Raw genomic sequence first — 21,275 nt, forward strand, 5'->3', positions numbered from 1 at the left:
TATAATTTCTATTGACATTTATCTGCACAAAAATGTTCGGTATACTATAAGAATTAGAAAACCTCACTTCAGGCCCAATGGCAGAATAGTGACCAGCCAGGCAGCCCCAAATAGTATATGGACCTCAGCCTTCGGTTTTCTATTTCTTAAATATCTATCCATCTATATATCTATATATATATATATATATATATATATATATATATATATATATATATATATATATATATATATATATATATATATATATATATATATGTATATATATATATATATATATATATATATATATATATATATATATATATTTTTTTTTTTAATGTAAGCATTTTGTCATACTATTCTTTCAATAACCATGTAGGTTTCGTTTTTAATTCGCAGCTCCTCTCGTATTGTGCCATTATTATCTGCCCTGTGTACAAACGGGTATATGGAGTACAAAGTCGAACACGGAACTTTTTCTGTATTCTTCAGTGGCTCTTCGTGTTGGTGACTCCAAATATTCGAGACGCAAAGACTAATATCACCATGTACTATTTTAAGAACTATTTCAGGTTTCTTCGGGACTGGAACAACAAATATGTCAAAGGGCATGAACGACAACGGAAACACGTCGTTTTTATTAAATGTCGGTAAAGGGTCAACAGTGTCCCAGAGAAGTGACAACGTTTGTCCATCGTCATAATAAAACAATATATCAATAAATGGCCACATGTAATTTCTATTATTCTCAAGTAATTCACTTCTGTTTGTTTTAAAATATTTCCATAAATTTTCTTTGAATTCTAACAGAGTAAATTCTTTCGAACCTAGGACGCTATCTCGAAACCTCTGTTTGTCGCTGACATTCAATAATATATCGATGTCATCGTCCCATGGCACCATCCCGAAATGCCGATACGAGCCAATCAGTGACCCCCCATAGAAGAAATATGTAATGTCATTTGTCTCACAGACTGTTTTAAATTGTCTTATCATACCCATTTGTGCATCATACTCACTTTGGTTTAGTTTCACCTTGAAAACAGATGAGCTATGAATACTCTGCACATCTCGTGGGATTTCAGGAAATGATCCATTGCATAGTGTGATTGTCGGATTTTGTTCTTTCAGCAATGAACATATGCCGTTATTTTCATTTGATAGTTTACGTTTAAATTTAGTATTTAAGTCGGATACGTAATTGTAATAAATAAATAAAGAAACGGCCAAAAACGAGAGGGTGGCAAGTATAAAAACACTGGGGCCTCTTCTCGTCATATTGTATGCGATGCTCGATCGTTTATAATCCAGGTCCACCTGAAATTGATCAATGTTGCGATAAGCTTTAACGCTACAAATTGAAAAAGAAAGATTCAATACTTCGTATTACCATTTAAAAAATGTCTGCACTTAACGAATTTACGATATTGATCGATTCGACTGGTATGAAATCTGCTTTAATCGCTTTGACTGGATCAAATATTGTTTATCTACATGTACAATCGATCACTGGTAAAACAAAATCTGAATAATTATATCACCAACTTTATCGCATCATGTTTAAGTTTTATAAAATCCTGATTATCAAAATAATCGTTATAGATTTAAAGAAAAAAATAATGTATGCATTATGTTTAACAAGGATTAATAACATTTGACTAAGCAAATGTTTAATATATTAGGTATTTAACAAATAATCAAAATTCGAAATTGGATAAAAATATACATCGTTTAAAGACTATGTATTATTTTGGAAAATACATCGAGGGCTATAACACCAGCTATGATTCTCTCAGCTTGTAGCTTAATCTACCTGAGGTCAGTGTTTTAAGTCCGGAATAAGAAATATTTGTATTCAACTTTTGTGTCTGCTTATTAGAACTTTGCAACACATTATCGATAAAGATTTCTTAGTAAACCCATTAAATGCCTTTTTTTAAAGAAACTCTTTAAACAAGTCTCTTTGAAGAAAACACTTATTATATCATCAGCTTCTCAGCTTCATGCTGACCCTATTTTGTTTTGACATATTTTATGGTTGTTATATGTGAGTGTTAGATAAAAAAAAAACAATAAAATACCTTTCACAACCAATTGTAAGCTTTTTTCTAACAAATTTCAGTTCGCACATATGTACGTTCATCACTTAAACATGTATAATTGTGTATTAAAATATCATATGTCAATAAGAAACGACTGTGTTTTCTTGTTTTATCGCGAAAGATGAGCGATTAATATTCTTCGTGTTCATCGCTTAACATTTTTCAAATGTAACAAATCAATTCAAAAACTATGTTAATGTATATTTACTGTATGAAATTAACTTACACACTTATTAATTAATCGTTATAACCATAATGCCTAACAATTCAGCCCTGTATAATCTTGTCTAATTACGTTATTATAATAAAAATTATATTGCTGCGGTATTTGTGTTATCCATTTATTTGTGTGTCGGTATTTATATTTTACACACGGCTTGCAATTTAATATTTTAAGTTTAAATATCGAAATTGTTGATCTAATATCAAATTAAACATCTCGATAACGTCATATCGATTAAAAATGTGAACTCTGTGATCCGCGTTCGCTTAATTATTATATTTATGGCAAAATTCATCATAACACTGAGTGTGCCTTATTCATTAGACGTATTAAATTGCAATATTTTGGGGGGAAAACATAAACAAACATACCAAAAATCAGAAATCCTGCATAATACTTTCAGTTGTTTAATAAGACACACACTCTCATGTATCGTAACATAAATTGCATGAGGCAAATTGAGTGCAACACCAAGATAAACCCCTTACTGATAATATTTCAATCCTAATCCGTTATTTAAATACAATGTAGTGTTTAAACAATGTTATCAGTTGAGCTAGACTGATTCTCACAATCCACGTAGGGAATCGCGAAGCAAATACTACTTTTTTACCAGCAAACGGAAAGACCACCGTCATTAACATGAAGAAAATTCAGGTCTTCATAAACTCCTGCCGAAGCTCAAGAAAGATCCTGACGTTTGGCTGGCGAGATACGATCACAAACGAAGAATCATGGTGAAAAAATATCAGCAGCCGGTTAAAGCTGAGACGATCGCAATGAATAGCACACGCCCTTCGCAAGTCTGAATGCAATTATAGGTTTACAATAAAAGCATGCTTAGACAAGGAATGTAAAAGTGACGCTATGGTGTACAATGAAACTGATTTTAATTAAATACTGGATTCAATACTCACCTCGCTTGACAATATACTTGCGAGTCATTAATGTTTCAATGCTTATGATATATAACAATTGTGTTCGTATTAAAATATCACATGTCGCCCAAAATAATTTAAAGTGTATAAGCTACTCATTAACTTTCTGTGCCTGTATATTTAAAATAGTTTAAATGTGTTTTATCCAGTTCATACAGAAAATAATTCTGTATACAAAAAGTCTATACAAATATTATTTGTGATCAAACGAGCACAATTAACACTTGTTTGTCTTTTTTCCTATCAATCGAATACCGATCCTTAATATTAAGGATTTATTCCTGAAATTGCTGACAAGTGTATTATCCAATCGATCGAAGAATACCACATCGACCTACGACTAAGACCGTAATACCTTATAATTGATTTATTTAGTGATAAACTGCTGCTATCGATCGATGAAACCTTGACGATGTAGAAACCAAGCATGTTATCGGGGTATTTCTGTTCAATTTTTTTGTCAACGTACCTGTTTAAACAATACGTTTTATTTTGATTTGTATATTTCATTGTTTCAAGCATAAACCGAAGAAATTACTGCAAACGTTCTGGCATGTAATTGCCTTAAGGATGGCACGATTGTGTTATGCTTTTTTATGCCAGATGGACTGCACAATGCTTGTTAATCTGACCATCTACTTTCTTCTTGAATGCTATGGTCTCTTCCAGTGACTAACAAAGGCTAGAACTTTGCCTGTTTCACGAGCAGTCTGATTTTTCGTTTGGATGGCGGTTGTTAATTTGGTTAAAATGGTCCGTGATTGCAAATATATTTACATACTCTCCTATACATTTTAATAGCCCAAGACATTTATATCAAAGCGCTGACGGCACTGAAATTGTTCGCTATCGCAAAATTTAAGACGCAACTCATTTTTCAAAATTAATCGCAAGTTTGAAATGAACACACAGCATTCAAATTTATTAAGAGTATGTCATAACGCACGGGTCGAGATTTGTGTGCACTTTTTATCATCCTATTTATTTCATAGAGATAACTTAGACAAAATAACAACATGGCTAATTTTTGGACGTTCTGAAAGCATAGAAAGTATGATGAAAATGGTAATGAGAACTGAATATCAAGACAATTTGCAATCACCATCATATTAAATGAATATTTTGGGAAAATCGAATACCTAGCTCACTAAAGATATAATTTCATGATGAAAATTCCCTGTACAAAACTTTTGATTATTGCCACCATATACAAATTCAAAGTATACAATAAGATAATTGATAAAAATAAATAAAAAATAAATCTGCGAGCAATACTTTTTACTCACGAATTAGGTAGTCATAAAAACAGCCCGTACTTTGTTGTTTATGCATTGCTTGTTACCCTAGCAGTTCACACGGTGTCAACAACTCTGAATTAAACATAGGTATAGAGCACTAATGCGCTTTTTCGGCGTCACTGTTTTACCCAGCTTTTCACCTTAAATGACATGTACATAACGCCAGCAGACACGCGTGAATAATTTCGAATATTTTATAGGCTGATTCGAGATAAAACCTCTGAACTTTGGATACATCACTGTGTCTGTGCTCAGCGCAAAGGATGTAGCACTGTTCAGTGTAAGGAATTCCGGACAACTCTATGTATGTTCAAACGACACAAATTGTGGCCTAGTTACAATTACACGTTAAAATCCATTACGCAGAATTCCAGGACCAGCACTCGTTCACTAAATCGTCCGGGAACTATCGATAAACACAGTTTTGCTATCAAGATGAGAAAAAAATACAGAAATAGTAAAGTGACACGATAATAGTTAAAGCGTTTAAATATCCAACCACTATGTTTGCCGTGCTCGGTCAGCACGTCTGGAAATCGTTCCTGAACGCCTGGATAGGCTTCCCTTATCTACAAGTTTGCTTTTTTGAATTCAATTTTGTATCGAAAGCATTGTTCTAAAATGTGCCATTTACAATTCGCAATGAGATTTTTTAATGACCCTCGTCATGCGAACATGGGTCTTTTTCCATATGGGCCCATCATATATATTCCACACTCACCCTGCGCATCTCTCAGTCTGGTCAGGAAATATATAATGAGACCATAACACATTGAGTGATTTTATAGCGAACAGCTTCGCCTCTGGCTAGACTGCGCAAATGCACATGTAGGTTTAAGATACGCTGGTCGAAACGCATAAGACCCATTTTCGCATGAGGCGGCTATGAAAGTGTAATTTAAATGTGTCGAAAGAAAACTGCGTTTAAATCAAATATTAACATACGATATATTTCGATAGTGAAGAAATATACTCATAATAAGGCATGTGAGGACACATATGATGTGCAATCCCTTAGTATAATTTTTCATCTACTTACACAAATGTGTGGTTTGACAATCATAACACACATTTCATGCGATGAACATAAGACTTACATTTGAAAAAATAACACATTAGTTAAACTTTTGTTTTCAATTTATTTATTTACAAACCTAAATTGCAAACTTTATTTCAAAGTCAGTATTTACGCCGACTAGCTTTTTAAACGATGTTCTTGTTATATTTAGTTGTTTTTTAATATTCGATTTTAGCGAGTATAACGCATTTTTGAGGTTGTCTATAGTATACCTGTAGTAATATGTGAACTCATGTTCGACGTTTTATGAATTGAGAACTGTGAATATAAACAAGCTTAACCTTTTACTATTGCGTTGTTAGCACCCGTAAATACAAAATACAAAAGATCGCCGATATCAGTTGCGAACAAAAACACGTTTCCCAGAAATATCAAATTTAACCCGCTGTAGAAGCATGAGCGAGGTTACGAAACAGATAATTCTTTTTATATCTAATTGTTTTTTTTATTCGGTTTTAGCGATTATGAAGCATTTTTGTTGTTGTCTGTCGTATCCCTGAAGTTATTGTTGAACTCATGTTCAACGTTTTATAAATTGATAATATAAACAAGCGTAACCTTAAACTATTGCGTTGTTTTCCCGAATCTATTAATAGCCTCAGATAATGAATGACCTCTACTACGTCATTTAGACAAAGCAGATAGCGGACTATGTTAATCATTCATAAACAATCTCCTTTTCGCCATACGTATAATACAAACATTGTTTATTGATTCTTTTCTATATAAGCTACGTTCAAAAATATTCCATTCAACACGATATTCACATAATGTTTCCATTTGTGAATGAATATAGTTGAAGAGCCCAAACCTCTTTCATAAATGATACAACTCTTTCTCGCGCGGATACGGCATATGTGGTAGAGGCGGGTAGAAGGCTTTCTGTATATAACATTAAACTGACTTAAAATTTTCGTCAACGACATAAGCTGTTCGCTACGCGAACAACTAAAAACGAAAGAGGTTTGAGCTCTTCAAGGCAAGAAGATTTAATTGGTTTCATTTTAGAATGATATGGCTGCTTCTTTTTTCGTTAACACCGACGACAAGTCCTGATAATAATGTTGCCAAACATTAAACTCCAGGTCAAACTAAACTCGTTTTAACAGAGAGGCCCGCCCAAAAAAAAATTCTGAATCGTCTGAAATTAACAACTGAAATAGCGCTGTGTTGCCTGGATGCGAATTTGAGTTATGCTATTTTATGTCAAGTATTGTATAAGTAAAGTACCCTCGAAATGGCTCCGCCGTCACTATGTTTAAACAATTTTCGTGACGATGAAATAGAAACGTCATTTTTATTAAAATGTGATCAAACTTACACAAATAATTCAATGCCATTCAACTTACACATAGACTAAATTATAATAAGCCGAATTGTTTTGGTGACATTGCGACAATGCGTTTTTTTTTTAGATATGCAATTGTTTCGTATTATGATTTTTTACCGTCGATAACCTACCGCATTAAATTTTATAAAAATCCTATTGGAAAATACTGTTGAAAGTATCCGTTTCATTGATGTTTCATTATATATAATGTTTCATGCAAAAACAATCTAAAACATTTTTTTTCCTTTTTTGTACAAGTACTTATACAAATACCTTGTTATAAAAATAATGGTAATACCCACAGGTGGGTAGCGTGTGGCTATGATATTAATTAGTGAAAACATCATTTTGAATGATAAATTATCATATTATAACGAAATATTAACTTTTCTGAAAAAAAACATTTCACTATCAAATATATATATCACAAGGTATGCAACTCAAAATCAGCCCAATACGGGGTGCATCGCTTTGAACAGCCATATCTTCATCAATTTTGCAGCGATTTTCACGATCTTGGTCTCATTCAACGCAGAAATGAATTTCCTTTCTGGAAATGTATATGTCATGCAATATTTTTACAAATGCTGGGTCAACTTTTAAGAAATAACACGATACACAACTCGCATGACCCAGTTGACAGTGATCATGCATTCTTTATGAATGAAATCTCCAGTTGTAAAGACACACCTCCGCATTGGACCAATGAAATCACTCGTATGTTTAAAATGTCAGTTAGTTGAAATTTATGTAAACAAAGGTTTCAAACGGCGCTGGACAGTTAGTCTTGATGCAGAATGTAACGACAAGAACGGTAATAATGTTTTTTCATACGTTTTATTGAATTATGGTATCGAACTACATGAACTTTGTAGGGAAGTTGCCCTTTACTCCGTGAAGATTTCAGTCTTAAAGACAGCATGATCACTGTCAACTGGGTCATGCGAGTTGTGTATCGTGTTATTTCTTAGAAGTTGACGCAGCATTTGTAAAAAAAATGCAAAACATATACATTTCCAGAAAGTAAATTCATTTCTGCGTTGAATGAGACCAAGATCGTGAAAATCGCTGCAAAATTGATGAAGATATGGCTGTTCAAAACGATGCACCCCGTTTTGGGCTGATTTTGAGTTGCATACCTTGTTATATATATATTTGATAGTGTAATATTTTTTTTCAGAAAAGTTAATTTTTCGTTATAATATGATAATTTATCATTCAAAATGATGTTTTCACTAATTAATATCATAGCCACACGCTACCCACCTGTGGTAATACCAAGAAAACCAAAACCAAAACTTACTTTCTTTAAACTAGATAATAACAATTATTACCTTACCATTAATAACAGTAACATATTCAAACTAATTGTATTAATACTTAGTTTAATATCATCATCATCGCTACAATTACCATCATACTATGAGGTCAGTTATAACGTACTTATAAAAGATTTTATTTAGGCCAAATATACCAGAAAAGAGTGAAAAGTGGGTGATGTTTGATAGTTAACAAAGACATATGTTTATTCAAATATAAAACTGCTTTGGTAATTCAATTTAACAATACATTCACAGTTTCAAGAACAATATAAATCGTCATAAGACCTTGTCGAGATACAAAATTGAGTTATAAGTATAATAATACATGTTGCTTGAGTTTGTTTAACAGTTGTATCCGTTAAACAAGTGAAATAACTTGAGCAGTTTGTAAATAAAATGGCTTTTAAATACATCACTATACTCTCAAAATCAAAAGCATAAGCAATGCCATTACATACATGTACTATATAAAAACAAAAGCAAAGTAATTCGCGATTTAATATCTTATCGTGTAGGTGATGAAAAGGAAAAGTATGTTCAAAGTTTAAAATTAATAACCAAATTAGTTTAGAAGTATTAAACTTTGGAATAGAATCTTAATTTGATGAGAGACATAACTATGCCAACGCAAACACAGATCTTCAGCACCGTATTGTATAAACGCTGGTTAAAGTTACCGAAAACAATCCCATGATGCATTTTCTAATGACGTATTTTCCGCGCGATGTGTCAGACGGCGATTTCGTAAACAAACAAAATGGCTGACAGTGACTGTAGCGATAGTACCGGTAAAATTAGGCGGTCGAGGCAGTTTTCTTATCGGGAGAACGAAGTCCTGCAAAAGTGCATGGAAACTCATTTCAAGCGACTCACCGCTAAACATGCCAGCGGTGGAAGTAATCCTAACACCAAGGCAATTCAGGATAAAGTGTGGGCGGAGATCAGGGACCGCGTTAATGCAGTGGGCAATGGGCCGCGAACGATTGATCAAATTAAACAGAGGTGGACGAACATGGTATGTAATGTAACTACATATCCAAATAGTATTGTTCGTCTATATGACATTTAACAACATTTTTCATTATCCAATCAACCTACTTAAAATACTTATCAAAAATGCAACTTAAAGGGACTTGTTAACAGATGATTAACTAATGTCATTAAATGGATTAATTAACAAATATTTAATATTTAAAATATTTTCAAATATTTATGATAACAGTGAAAATGGACAACTGAAACAATGCGCCCTATCTGTGGCTCGAACCAGGGACCTCTTGAAGCAATATTTTATCCTCTACCTCTTCACCACTGATTGTTTTGACAAACGCTTTTACTATGTTTAATATTCTATTTAGGATTATCGATGCATTAATGGATATATTTTTTTGATTATTCTAATATTTATGGATTGATTAAAAGTGTATGGATCAAATTGTAAAACAACAAAAAACATATTTAAAAACAATATATTTATTTGAATAATTGATAATGAATTGTATACAGTCAAAAATGGTCATGTTGTACAAAATATTATGAAATTATTAATTTAATATTTGTTTAAATTGATGCAAGTTTATTTAAACGTGTCCTGTCGCTGCATTGTCCCTTGAATAACTGAATTAACTATATCAATAAACATAACATACATAATAATGAAATTACAAAATATGACAATTTATATAAATAAATGTATACTAAAGGTGAAAAAGGCCATACGTGAGTTCACCGATGAAAAAAAAAGCTTGACCCAGACAGGGGATGGTCCACCTCTTCCAGAAATGTCTGTAACAAGCCAGGGGATAGTGGACATGATGTCTGGCCTAGCCTCCTTTAGTGGAATACCTGGGGCTTCAAATTGTAAGAGCTGCATTTCTGGTAAAAATTAGCTTTTTAATGTTTACATTGTCTTTGATATTTAAAATGGTATGTTGTTTCCGTATATTCACTTTCTTTGTTTGTAATTAAGTTTTTTTGTTTGGCACAAATGTGACTGTCTTTGTCGATATGTATCCAACAATACCACATTATCATAGTGTTACAGAAATGTTTTCATTTACTTTGGTTTCCTTAACTAGATTGTACATGTCTGTTCCCATTTTGTGATAATACAAGACTTTATTTAGCTTCTTTTATGATATTTTGACATCTCTTATTCTGCCAATAGATATATTCTTTCGCAGATGTGCATATACTGCATTACATGTTTGTTATTTTGAAAAATTACATTTACACATTTTCTACACAAACAAAAGCTTTGATAAGATGAACACAATGGGTTAATGTCCTTGCAGCTCCAACTTCAACTTCAGTTCCAGTAGAAGACAGCCATGTGCAGATCATTTTGTGGGAAGGTTTGTTTTTCTATTCATAATATCCGTTTGCAATTTCATTTATTTCCTATTTCCTGATTTGTACCTCATATCCGAAATACATTTTGAACTGTCGATTGCTGTTTAGTTTTTATCACTCTAATGTCCATGTAAAAGTGTGTTTTTTTTAATCCACTTTATGACGAATACATGTACTCTTTATCTGTATAATATGCACTTAACCATATCTACGATGCACTTTAAGGTAGTGCACCTCTAATGGGCACATATCCAAATATAATCTAATTAATCATTTTCTTAATCAGCATCATTTCACTGAACTACATGCAAATTTGTAGGTAGGCTTTCCATGCTTTTTAAAAAAATATACCGATTTTTTCAATACCACCCCCACGCTCGGCTTTTGTCCAGTTTATTTTCACCCCTGGGGTATATAAAAGTTCCATAATTCATTCAAATTTCCAAATATGGGCATGCAGTTGGTGTGTACAGATGCTGTAAAGGTGTTTAAAGTTTAAACAAGATGAAATAAGTATTCTTTTACAGACATTTATTTTTTACAAATTTTTATCTATGGAAGAGCACCATGAAATGTAAGTGATTTCAGCCAAGTAAAAATTGGGTCGGTTAAAAACAAAGTGTCATAAAATTCAAAATAGTATCATTTAAGTCATATTTTAAACTTAGTTTTTATAGAAACACTATATACAGCAAAAATACCAAGAACTAGACAGATTTACCGTTTACTTTTTGAAATAAAAATAAAAATGCAACATGCATGGTTCGTATTTTCAACAGTAAATCACCCAATTTCGCCATAACGTTGTTTTAATTTTAATAATTGAAAAATGTGCATAAAAATTGCAACATATTTAACAATAAATATAGCTTATATGCCATATTAAATCAAATTACGTTAGAAAATAAATAAAACGCGTCGCAAAAAAGTATACGTCGTCGGCAGGATTCGAACCTGCGCGGGAATATCCCAAAAGATTTCTAGTCTATCGCCTTAACCACTAGGCTACGGCACCTAATAGTAGGCTCTTCAACCTTCGAAGAAATCGCGGGAAATCATTAGAGGTGCACTACCTTAAATCCGTGAGGGTATAATTTGGTGAATTGTAAAACGTCCGTAGACACATGTCACTGACCGTACACACATTGCAATAACTGAAGTGAAGTCGCACAATATAAGCATTGGAACGTCTCATAACATTACACGGGTAATTACGGATAAGCAAAAAACTATAAACAGACGTGTATTCATCTTTCGAATGAGCGTAGCGATACTTATTAACAAGTCTTTATTTAACATGATCAAAAGATAATACGAAAGTTTTAAAGGGATGTCGTTGTCTTTTTGATATAGACATACTTGAATTCAGAATTTAAAAAAACACATACACAATATGTTATGGACTAATCCAAAAGTATAGAAAACTGGTTGGGGTACGTCACAGGGAAATAAATTTATTTATTTCACAAATATTTAATTAACACTCGTTTCTTACAGGTACTCCGAGTACAACAGTTACTGCTGTCCATAAAGGAGGTATTGCAATTGCTATTATGTAATCTAAAACAGCATAAAAACAACAACAGCACATGTTTACTCATTTGTCTGTTCATTAACGCAATATTAAATGAAAGCCCTCTTTTGATAATAATACATGCTGTATATTACACCTGCTGTTGCCTATTCTTCTACTGCTACTACTTATGTTACGACAACTCCAACTACTTATATTACTTCTTCTACTGTTTCTGCTATTACTACTACTATTACTACTTCTACTAAGTACTACTACTACTACTACTACTACTACTACTACTACTACTACTACTACTACTACTACTACTATTACTACTTCAAATACAACTACTACAACAAATACAACTACTACTATATACCACTATTTTTACCACAAATGTTATTACTTATTATTGACCATCTTCAACTACAACGACAACAATTACTGTTATAACGTAACAAAACACTACAATGACTAATTAAATATTTGTTCATATTTATCATTTACAGGTTTGCCACAAACTCCTGTTGTGAAGATTGCAGGTAGATATGCATCATTATAATCGTCATATTTAAAAGCAAACATAAATGGAATTATTGTTGTAATTAACAAGTTATGATTCAGTGTTAAAATTGCTAACTGTGTTTCAAGTTAATTAATAAAATGAACATTCCCAGAGTATGATGTCATGTAAACTGCTTGTAACTGCATGAGCAACACACAGCAGTCATTACATATAAAGCCACCTATTTATTATCTGCAAAACAATTTCAGACGAAGCTCCAGCTCAAGAAAACTGCAATGCAGGTTATGGGTCCGAAGTTGACGCTCCAGCACCAGAACCTGAGCGGAAGAAGTTTCGACCTGGAAACATATCAAAAGAAACGTATATTTATTTTATAGTCTTCATTAGTTATTAATAATTGGAATTATATTTATAGGACGTAACTTAAAACTATCCAGAATCATACGTTTGATTATGTATCTATACTGTATTACTGACTTCTGAATTGATTGCGAAGAAATCTATGGGTGCAGAAATGATAAATAACAAGGGAACCGCATAACGGGTGCCAACACTCGGCTGCGGGCGCATTTTTGAATTAATGAAAGTTTTTCAGAATTTTCACAATTTTCAAAACCACAATGTACAACATAGATAATTATATTATTGCAGACCAACAACTTTAAAAGAACTACAAATGCGGTATTACCGAAAATGCATAGAGGTACAAGAGGCACAACTTGAGTGTTGGACAAAGTGTTCTCGTCTGGCAGAGGTAATGCTGCAGAAGATGCCTTAGATGCTTGGGGGACTAAGACGTGTTTTTTGTTGTGTTAAATTTGCCAATGTTAATATGTTGTACACTATTTAAATACATACAATCTGATTGTTTTTATGTTTCTCTGCAATGCTGCAGAAGATGGCTTAAATGCTTGGGGGACTAAGACGTGTTTTGTTGTATTTAAATTTGCCAATGTTAAAATGGTGTACACTATTTAAATACATACAATCTGATTGTTTTTATGTTTGTTCTAACTCATAACTACTTACCTCATATAAAGTATGTGCGTGTGATATGCGCTCTCACGCCGCGTCCGTCCATCTGTCCATGAAACTGTTCAGGCGGTGGCTGCTCGTCGAGAACGGCATCGGGGACATCTGGCTCCTTCCACAGAAGAGATATGTTGTGCAATATGGCACAAACAACAATGATCCTCGAACATTTCTCGGGCTTCATTCTGATCTGCTCATAAAATAATTACAAATATGCTTACATGCAACGATAATGCTGTTAGTTGACATGTCTTTAATGCATATTATTGTTAATTTGTTGAGAGATTCACAGTTGAATTCTAATCATAAAATTAACATTAAACATGTGTCATTATTTTGTGTGCTTAAACAGTAAATATAATTTGATTTATAGAGCGCATTTATGTACCGATATTTCATAAATGACTAGGAAATGTTTTATACAAACAACTGTTTACTTGATTGAACATATGCTTACCTCTGAGTGAAGTATGTGAAACTTCCGCTTCCACATACCGAACACTCTTTCAATGAGGTTTCGAGTACCCATGTGGGACCGATTAAACTTTTCTTCCGCTTCATTGCCTGCATGTAAAGAAGCACAATTGTTTGCATATGTTACAAATTCATTTTAAAAATTCAATTGACATGTTATGATTTAATATTATTGAAACTTATATACACGTACATTCACTAAATAAACCCCTTAGACATTGGCGTATAATTTCAATAGTTTCGATACGTCATTAACGCTTTTCTTAGAGAATTACTTGCGTAAAACAATACTATATCTTACAAAACATGTATCATTCGCATAATTAGCAAGACCGGTACAACAGTACCAGTATGTTTGATTTATAATAAAATAACCTGGATTTGCGTACGGTGTCATAAGGAAAGGTCTGCACGGGTAACCCGAGTCTCCGAGTAGGACACCTCGTTGAAAATCTGCATTTTAATTGAAAACCATGACAACAGCTACAATACAAATGTCAACGTCTATCCTGTTATTTCTATCAAATAAGGATGACAAACCATGTTTATGCAGGGATATCAAAATAGTAGCCTTGAGAGCATTAAGTACACATAAAGCAGGAAATAACGTGTTTTGGTTTAGGTATTAATGTGATATTTAGAATCAGGAAAAGTTAAGCGCTGTGACGATTAGATTAGGTAGCCGGACACGGCTTTTAAATAAATGATGATTAAAAATGACATCATTAAAAATTACCTTGATGGTTGGCTTCCATGTTCCGACAAAGCTCGGACACCCTGAACACATGAGCGTCATGACAAGAGCCGGGCCAGGCGGCGTTAATGCTGGTGAATCGTCCTAAAAATACTGTTTGTTTATGTTGTTTGTAGAGAAATACACAACGTATAATTTTCACAATTGAAATAATAATCAAGCATGGTGTCCATATTGAATGAACGTTGATAAAACAAAATTAAAACTTAACTACGTGTGAAAGACACCACTGATGCATATACATGTAATAAATTCTTAATTCCAATCATTTTTTGCATTGCTTTTTTTTTAAATTGAAAAATGTAATTAGGGGTTCAATACATTGTGATATACTTTACAGTTTGATTATATAAATATGAAAAAGAAATTGAATACCATGTCATGGTCAAACAATAAATGCGAGCTACAGAAAATTTACTTTTTTGATACTTGGGAAGAAAACTAACTGAGTGAATTACAGATAGGCAGTTACCCTGCAATGTGCCTCACCATCTCAACCACTCATAGGCCACTCACAGCAGTGATGCACATGACGTTGGAGTGTGACGTAGTAGAAAGTTAATCATGTTCATAAGTTTACACATTTGAATATTTCTTGGAGCTGTGATAGGATGGCATTAGGGTCTGTATTTAACTATGCTTAAATAATTAATAGAGACCCTGAATGCAAAATCGTCAGTGATTTTTAATGGATTATTTATGGATTTTATAGCAAAATGAAAGGTAAGATACTATTTCGATTGTTTTTTGTGTATTTTTGAGGTGAAAATACTAATTTATACAATAATGATTACTTTCGATAAGATTTTCAATCGACTGATGCAGCGCAGTTGTTTATTCAATTCGGTCTTTTGACAAGTGAATGCCTAAATTTTAAGAATGAGCTAGTTGCAGTACCTTTGTGGTCACATGTTGCTTGAACATTGATGCTATGCTGCCGTTTTCTGTTAACATATGTGTGTTCAGATTCTCCACCCGGAGAAAGAATTTTGACATGGGTGCCGTCGATGCACCCGATCAAACACGGCATACCACGTAGAGCATTATTATTATACAGGGGTGAGAATTTTCCGCGGATCCGCGGAATTCCGCGGATTTTTAAGTGCCCAAGACCGTTTTTGAGATCGATGTAAATTCGAGGAGAAATTATTGGGGGGGGGGGGGGGGGGGTAACCCCAAATATTTTTCAATCGTCAGCCACCGACGATATCGATTGTCAGCCAGCGTCCATTCGGTAAATTTTCTACATAAGCATCAGTTTACACGAGATTTCATATCGGCCAATGATAAAGCATCGTATATCTCGCTCGTCCAATCACTATTCGCGTCTCTTCTGCATTTATCATTTCGATTCAAGATGGCGGATTACTGAGAACATCGTCTTGCGATTTGGCAAAAAAATGGATGTTATAAACTTAAAAGACGCCCATAAAGTTAAAGAATGTGATAAATCTGTAAAAAACAAATTCAATTTCAAATGGCTTGAAAAAGAAATTGATGTGACAATCGGTGGAGACACGCGGAAAGTTTCATTAGGTGGTGATTTCGTCAAACTGAACTGTGCAGGAATTGCGATGTGCAAGCTTTGCCATAAACAAATAAATTATGGAAGTCGCGGTTGCGTTGCACTGGAAGACCACATTAAATCGTCGAAGCACATGGACATTTTGAAGCAAAGATACTCCAATTACAGGTAATTTTCGTAATTGACAAAAATTGTGTGAGTCTTGAAATTTATGCAGAAAATTTGAGTACCGCCAATTTTTTTGTAAACACGGAACTATTATTACTTAAGAGAATATTGAAACATAAAATATTGGAAATTATTCACCACAGTATGTCTACTACTGTTTTTGTTTGGAAATTACTCAAATATTTTTAGCAAACTGCAGAGCTCCAGATAAGGGCCGTACAGCCGTAAATACGCCTTTTTCATGAAGATTTACGCATCTATTCTGTCGCGTGATTTCCTGTAACTTGTAAATCTGCCAAAAACAATATGTCTGCGTGCAATTGAATGCCGGCTTAACCGAAAGCGGTTTAAAACAACACTTTGTTGTCATATAAACATGTACCTGTATTTTTGGATATGGTAGTACAGGTAATAATTGATTTTAAGCGTTACTCCTTTTCTTTCTGTCAGTGGCAGTACCTTTACTAATTTCACAAATCCTTATCTGGAGCTCTGCAAACGGTGTAGGATGACAATGATGACATTTACTGTCAATATTTAGACAGTAAAAATATGACTAAATTTAATGTTAAATTTCACTTATTTCAGGGTTGATTCTGTTATGAAACAGTTCATCGCTGATTCAGGCCCACAAGCTTCTACATCAGCCCAAGATGATGCAACTTCAAGACCACACCCAAAACCATTGACTCCAATGTGTGACAGAGTTTCAAATGCGGAAGTAAGTTTAGTGCGTTATTTTAAAAGAATTGTTTGTTCCATTTTAAACTTGGCAATATTTATACTTTCTGTGCACATGTGATATATAATTATTTGTTTACACAAATCACAGCAACATTAAAAAATATAATTTATCATATTTTGGTTCGTGACAAAACATCAACACATACCCAGTTGAAATATCTTTAGCAAAAAGCACTGTTTTGCCTTTCAAATGATCTCATTAAATGACATTTTTTCAACATTAAAAAATACATGTTTCAATTACCATTTCTTGAGCATAGTAACACTGTTAGTATTGCTGTATCTGAAATTAATAATTTCTTTTTCAGGCGATGTTATTGGGAGTGATGAGTGAGCATTCTATGCCATTCGCATATGCACCAGTCTTGGTTGAGCTTGCCAAGGCCCTTGCTGATGATCCAAAAGCACTGTCACAGCTGTCTATGGATCGTACAACAGCTTCCTACAAAACAACGCATGGACTAGCCGAGGGCTTTAAAGAAAAACTTGTACACAGACTCCGTGCTCGACCATTCTCCTTGAACATAGATGAGAGCACTTCTAAAAGTAACAAGCATGTCCTTACTGTGCTAGTTTCTTTCTATGATGGAAATTCTGTAGTGTGCGAACATTGGAAATCTGTAGAACTAGTAAAAGTTGACTCGGAGTCCATTTACGGTATCCTTGTGAATTTATTGGAAGAGAATGAAATTCCATGGAAAAATCTAGTTTCAGTACTCATGGACTCTTGCAATGTAATGAGGGGAAGTAAATCGGGTGTGGAAGCAAGGCTCAGGGAACATAAAGCTCCACATTTGTTGAATATTGACGGCGATTCATGTCACCATCTACACAACAGCTGCAAGAAATTCTGCCAGCCATTTGAGGGCTATCTTGAAGATATGTTCACAGACGTGTATAATGACTTTAAATGGTCGAGTGATCTTTGTGAGATAATGACCGAGGTTTGTGAAATTCTTGGCCTCAAATTTACAAAACCAGAACGATTTATTGAACACAGATGGCTTGCAGCCTATGACTTGGCCCTGAGCACAGAGGTTATGATTGACGCATATGTAGTTTTTTACTATGCTTTTCTTGTGAAAGAGGAATTGACTGTGTACCATAGTAAAGTGTGTGACATTTACAAACGAAAAGGTGTAACAACAGAAGGACTAAACAGACTGCAAGAATTGCACTCGCAGCTTCGAAAAAAGAAAATGACTGACTTTGGCAAATCCAGAAAGAAAAGAATAGTAGCCAAGTTATTTCATACTGAGAAGAAAACTGAGTTGTTGCTCGCCTTTTACCAGGAAGCACTTCCTACACTAAAGTGCTATGTGATGACATTTCAGTCCAGTGGAGTGTTAGTTCATCGACTGCATGATATGCAACTGGAAACATTCAGAAAATTCCTGGCTTGTTTCATTAAATCAGAGTTTTTAGTGGACAAAACTGCTAAGCAATTGCAGGAATTGAAGTTGGAGGACAACACCAATGGATTAATGAAACTTGAAGACATGTATTGTGGACATAAGGTCAAAACATTAGTACGTGCAAGCGACAAGGAAGATAAAGTGATACAGAAATTTCTTGAATCAGCAGCTTCGGCTTACATAAGCTGTGCTGTCACAATGCAGACAAAACTGCCCTTAAATAGTCCACTGTTGCGAGCATTGTCATGCATTGATCCTTTGATTCGGCACCACTCAAAAGGTGTTAAAGGACTTCAGGGTCTTGTAAATTATTTTGAATTCATGTTGAATGAAGGAGAGCAAGATACAATTCTTAGAGAAATTAAAGACTACAGTATTGATAGCTCTGTTGTACTCAGTTCGGAAGATGTTGTTGTATGGTGGCATGCAGTTGAAAAGAACGGAAAATATCCGACCTTGTGCAAAGTGGTGTTTGCTGCGTTATCAATTTTTCATGGACCCATGGTTGAATCGAGTTTCAACGTAATGGGAGATGTTATCGGCAGCAAAACGGCAAGTCTGAACATAACTACATACAGCGCAATTCAGACAGTGAAATATGCACTGAAATCGAGGAATACAACAGCTATCAAAATGTTTAGACGGAGAAATCCTCTGACAGACCCAGTAGACAAGCACATGGCCATTAAGTTAAGATCAGCAGCAGCCAGAGTGCAGAAAACAAGACTGAAAGCCAAACAAGCGAAAGATGACAGGCTTGGAAAAATTGGTGTTGTTGGAAAAACTGTTTCGAGTAAGACTGCTATGAAGTCCAAGCTAGTTGACAGAGAGAAAGAAAGCTACTTAAGCCATCTGGACTTGGAAGCACACCGTGCCAAGAAAAGACAGTTGAAGGCAAAACTTGAGTGTTTAAATGACAAAAGAAGGAAATTAAAAAAATAAGCCCAAGTTTGTCTGTAGGAAATGTGTTTGAATTTTGAAGTGAACATTTGTGATTGTATTCATATTCTTTTTTAGTTGCTTCTGTGTAACATGTACTTTGATAAAGCTTCAAGAGTAACCTGTACTTTTTACAACAGTTATGTCATAAGTTTGTAATTTTACTGGTCAGTGTTGCATTTTTAGTTTTTCAATAACATGCATGTTTTTTTCCCTTTTCACTTATTAAGCTGCCATGGGTTTCATTTTATGAGTACATGTCAAATTATTGATAAAGCAGATCTGTTGATAATTTAACTTCAGTTCTTGCATATTGTGTAAACTTTATTTTAAAATGAAATCATGAATGCTAGAATCAAGCCAAAACATGAACTTTGTTTGGTTTATTGTTCTCTGATAATATGTGTTTTGTTCAGTTATTCCTTGTGCAATGATGCTATGTTTTCTAAAGATGCTTGTTGTTTTCCCATGTCTAGTCAAAGTGATATAGTTTTAATGATATGTTTCCTCTGTGAAAACATACATGTTTAGACTCATATCTACTAGTCAACAAGTCTAAGTTAAAAACTGTTTGAGTATTATTTGTTATTCTATTCAATAATTTCAATTTTAATGTTAATAATAATAAGCTGGTCATAACCTTTTAGTAATTACATTTTTTTAAATACATAATTATCATATTTAAATTTAGTTACATGTATCTGAGATTAATATACTTAAAATCTAGTCCATTTATAATCATATATACTATAACAAAAGAAGGATCCAAATTAGTTCTTTCTATATTGTTTGTGCTATGTATAATTATGTTAAAAAGTATAAAATTAAAAGTTGAAAAACCACAAAGTATTTTGTCACTTTTTACTAACAATTTATGTTAACTATATTTAGTTATCATGGACTCTTAGTGCTCATGAAATTACATTGTTATGAAAGTGACTCAAGATAACAGTATTTATTCATTGCTGAAATTGAGTTGTATATTTAAATATGAAGCCAGGATAGTGAATTCCTTGGCTATCTAAAATGCTATTTTCCTGGAGCTTCCGGGGGCCTCCGGCCCCCTGGGCCCCTGGTCAGGGCTTCGCCCTGAACCTGACCGGGGGCCTTCCAGCCCCCTGGCCCCCAGGTAAAATTTTTCCTCTTTTTTTACAAATGTGCATTCTCACCCCTGAGCATAGAAACCGTCCTGCGCTTCCTAAAGTTCGTCCGTCGAGGTCGGAAATCTTATTGCCCTGTCTTTAAGGTCGAATAAAGCGTTAGTCACTGCCGTCACAACCCTTGACATCGTGGCAACATCTACCCCAAAAGAATCCCCTATCAATTGAAGGAAGTTCCCCGATGCGTAAAACCTAAGAGCTATCATTATCTGTTGCCGCGGTGTCAAGGGTTGGTTGCGTCTGGTACGTCGTTGTAGTCTATGTCCTATCATGTCTTCTAGTTTGTCGATGCTTGCCGTCGAAAATCTGTACCGTCTCCGTAGTTCATCGTCGTCGAAATCTGTCAATTGTCTGTTTACACGTCGAAATTGTCTAGGTCATTATGGTCAGCGTCCAT

General features: G+C 34.0%; 2 protein-coding genes and 1 pseudogene across 3 annotated transcripts in view; 1 reads left to right on the top strand and 2 right to left on the bottom strand.

The window, feature by feature from the left end:
• Positions 1 to 325: 325 nt before the first annotated feature.
• The window catches only part of LOC127880227 (uncharacterized), a 119,805-nt gene continuing 98,855 nt past the window's right edge, over positions 326 to 21,275 (bottom strand). The window contains exons 1-2 of one of the 2 annotated variants that reach the window (XM_052427533.1): positions 2,679 to 2,814; positions 326 to 1,299 (exon numbers count right to left, since the gene is read on the bottom strand). In XM_052427533.1, the coding sequence (XP_052283493.1) occupies positions 334 to 1,260 (927 nt within the window). In that variant the 5' untranslated portion in view covers positions 1,261 to 1,299; positions 2,679 to 2,814 and the 3' untranslated portion in view covers positions 326 to 333. Of the gene's footprint in view, positions 1,300 to 2,678; positions 2,815 to 21,275 lie in introns of those variants that run through there. The other variant, XM_052427534.1, reaches the window with a different exon arrangement.
• On the top strand, positions 9,770 to 13,821 carry LOC127880236 (uncharacterized). The gene is made up of 6 exons (XM_052427546.1): positions 9,770 to 10,151; positions 10,568 to 10,627; positions 12,123 to 12,161; positions 12,651 to 12,683; positions 12,916 to 13,027; positions 13,319 to 13,821. The coding sequence occupies exons 1-6, from the start codon at positions 9,929 to 9,931 to the stop codon at positions 13,443 to 13,445; spliced, it is 594 nt and encodes a 197-aa protein (XP_052283506.1). The 5' UTR covers positions 9,770 to 9,928; the 3' UTR covers positions 13,446 to 13,821.
• Positions 12,328 to 21,234, bottom strand: LOC127880231 (putative nuclease HARBI1; annotated as a pseudogene).

Source organism: Dreissena polymorpha, chromosome 4, assembly GCF_020536995.1.
Source record: "Dreissena polymorpha isolate Duluth1 chromosome 4, UMN_Dpol_1.0, whole genome shotgun sequence".
Lineage (NCBI taxonomy): Eukaryota > Metazoa > Mollusca > Bivalvia > Myida > Dreissenidae > Dreissena > Dreissena polymorpha.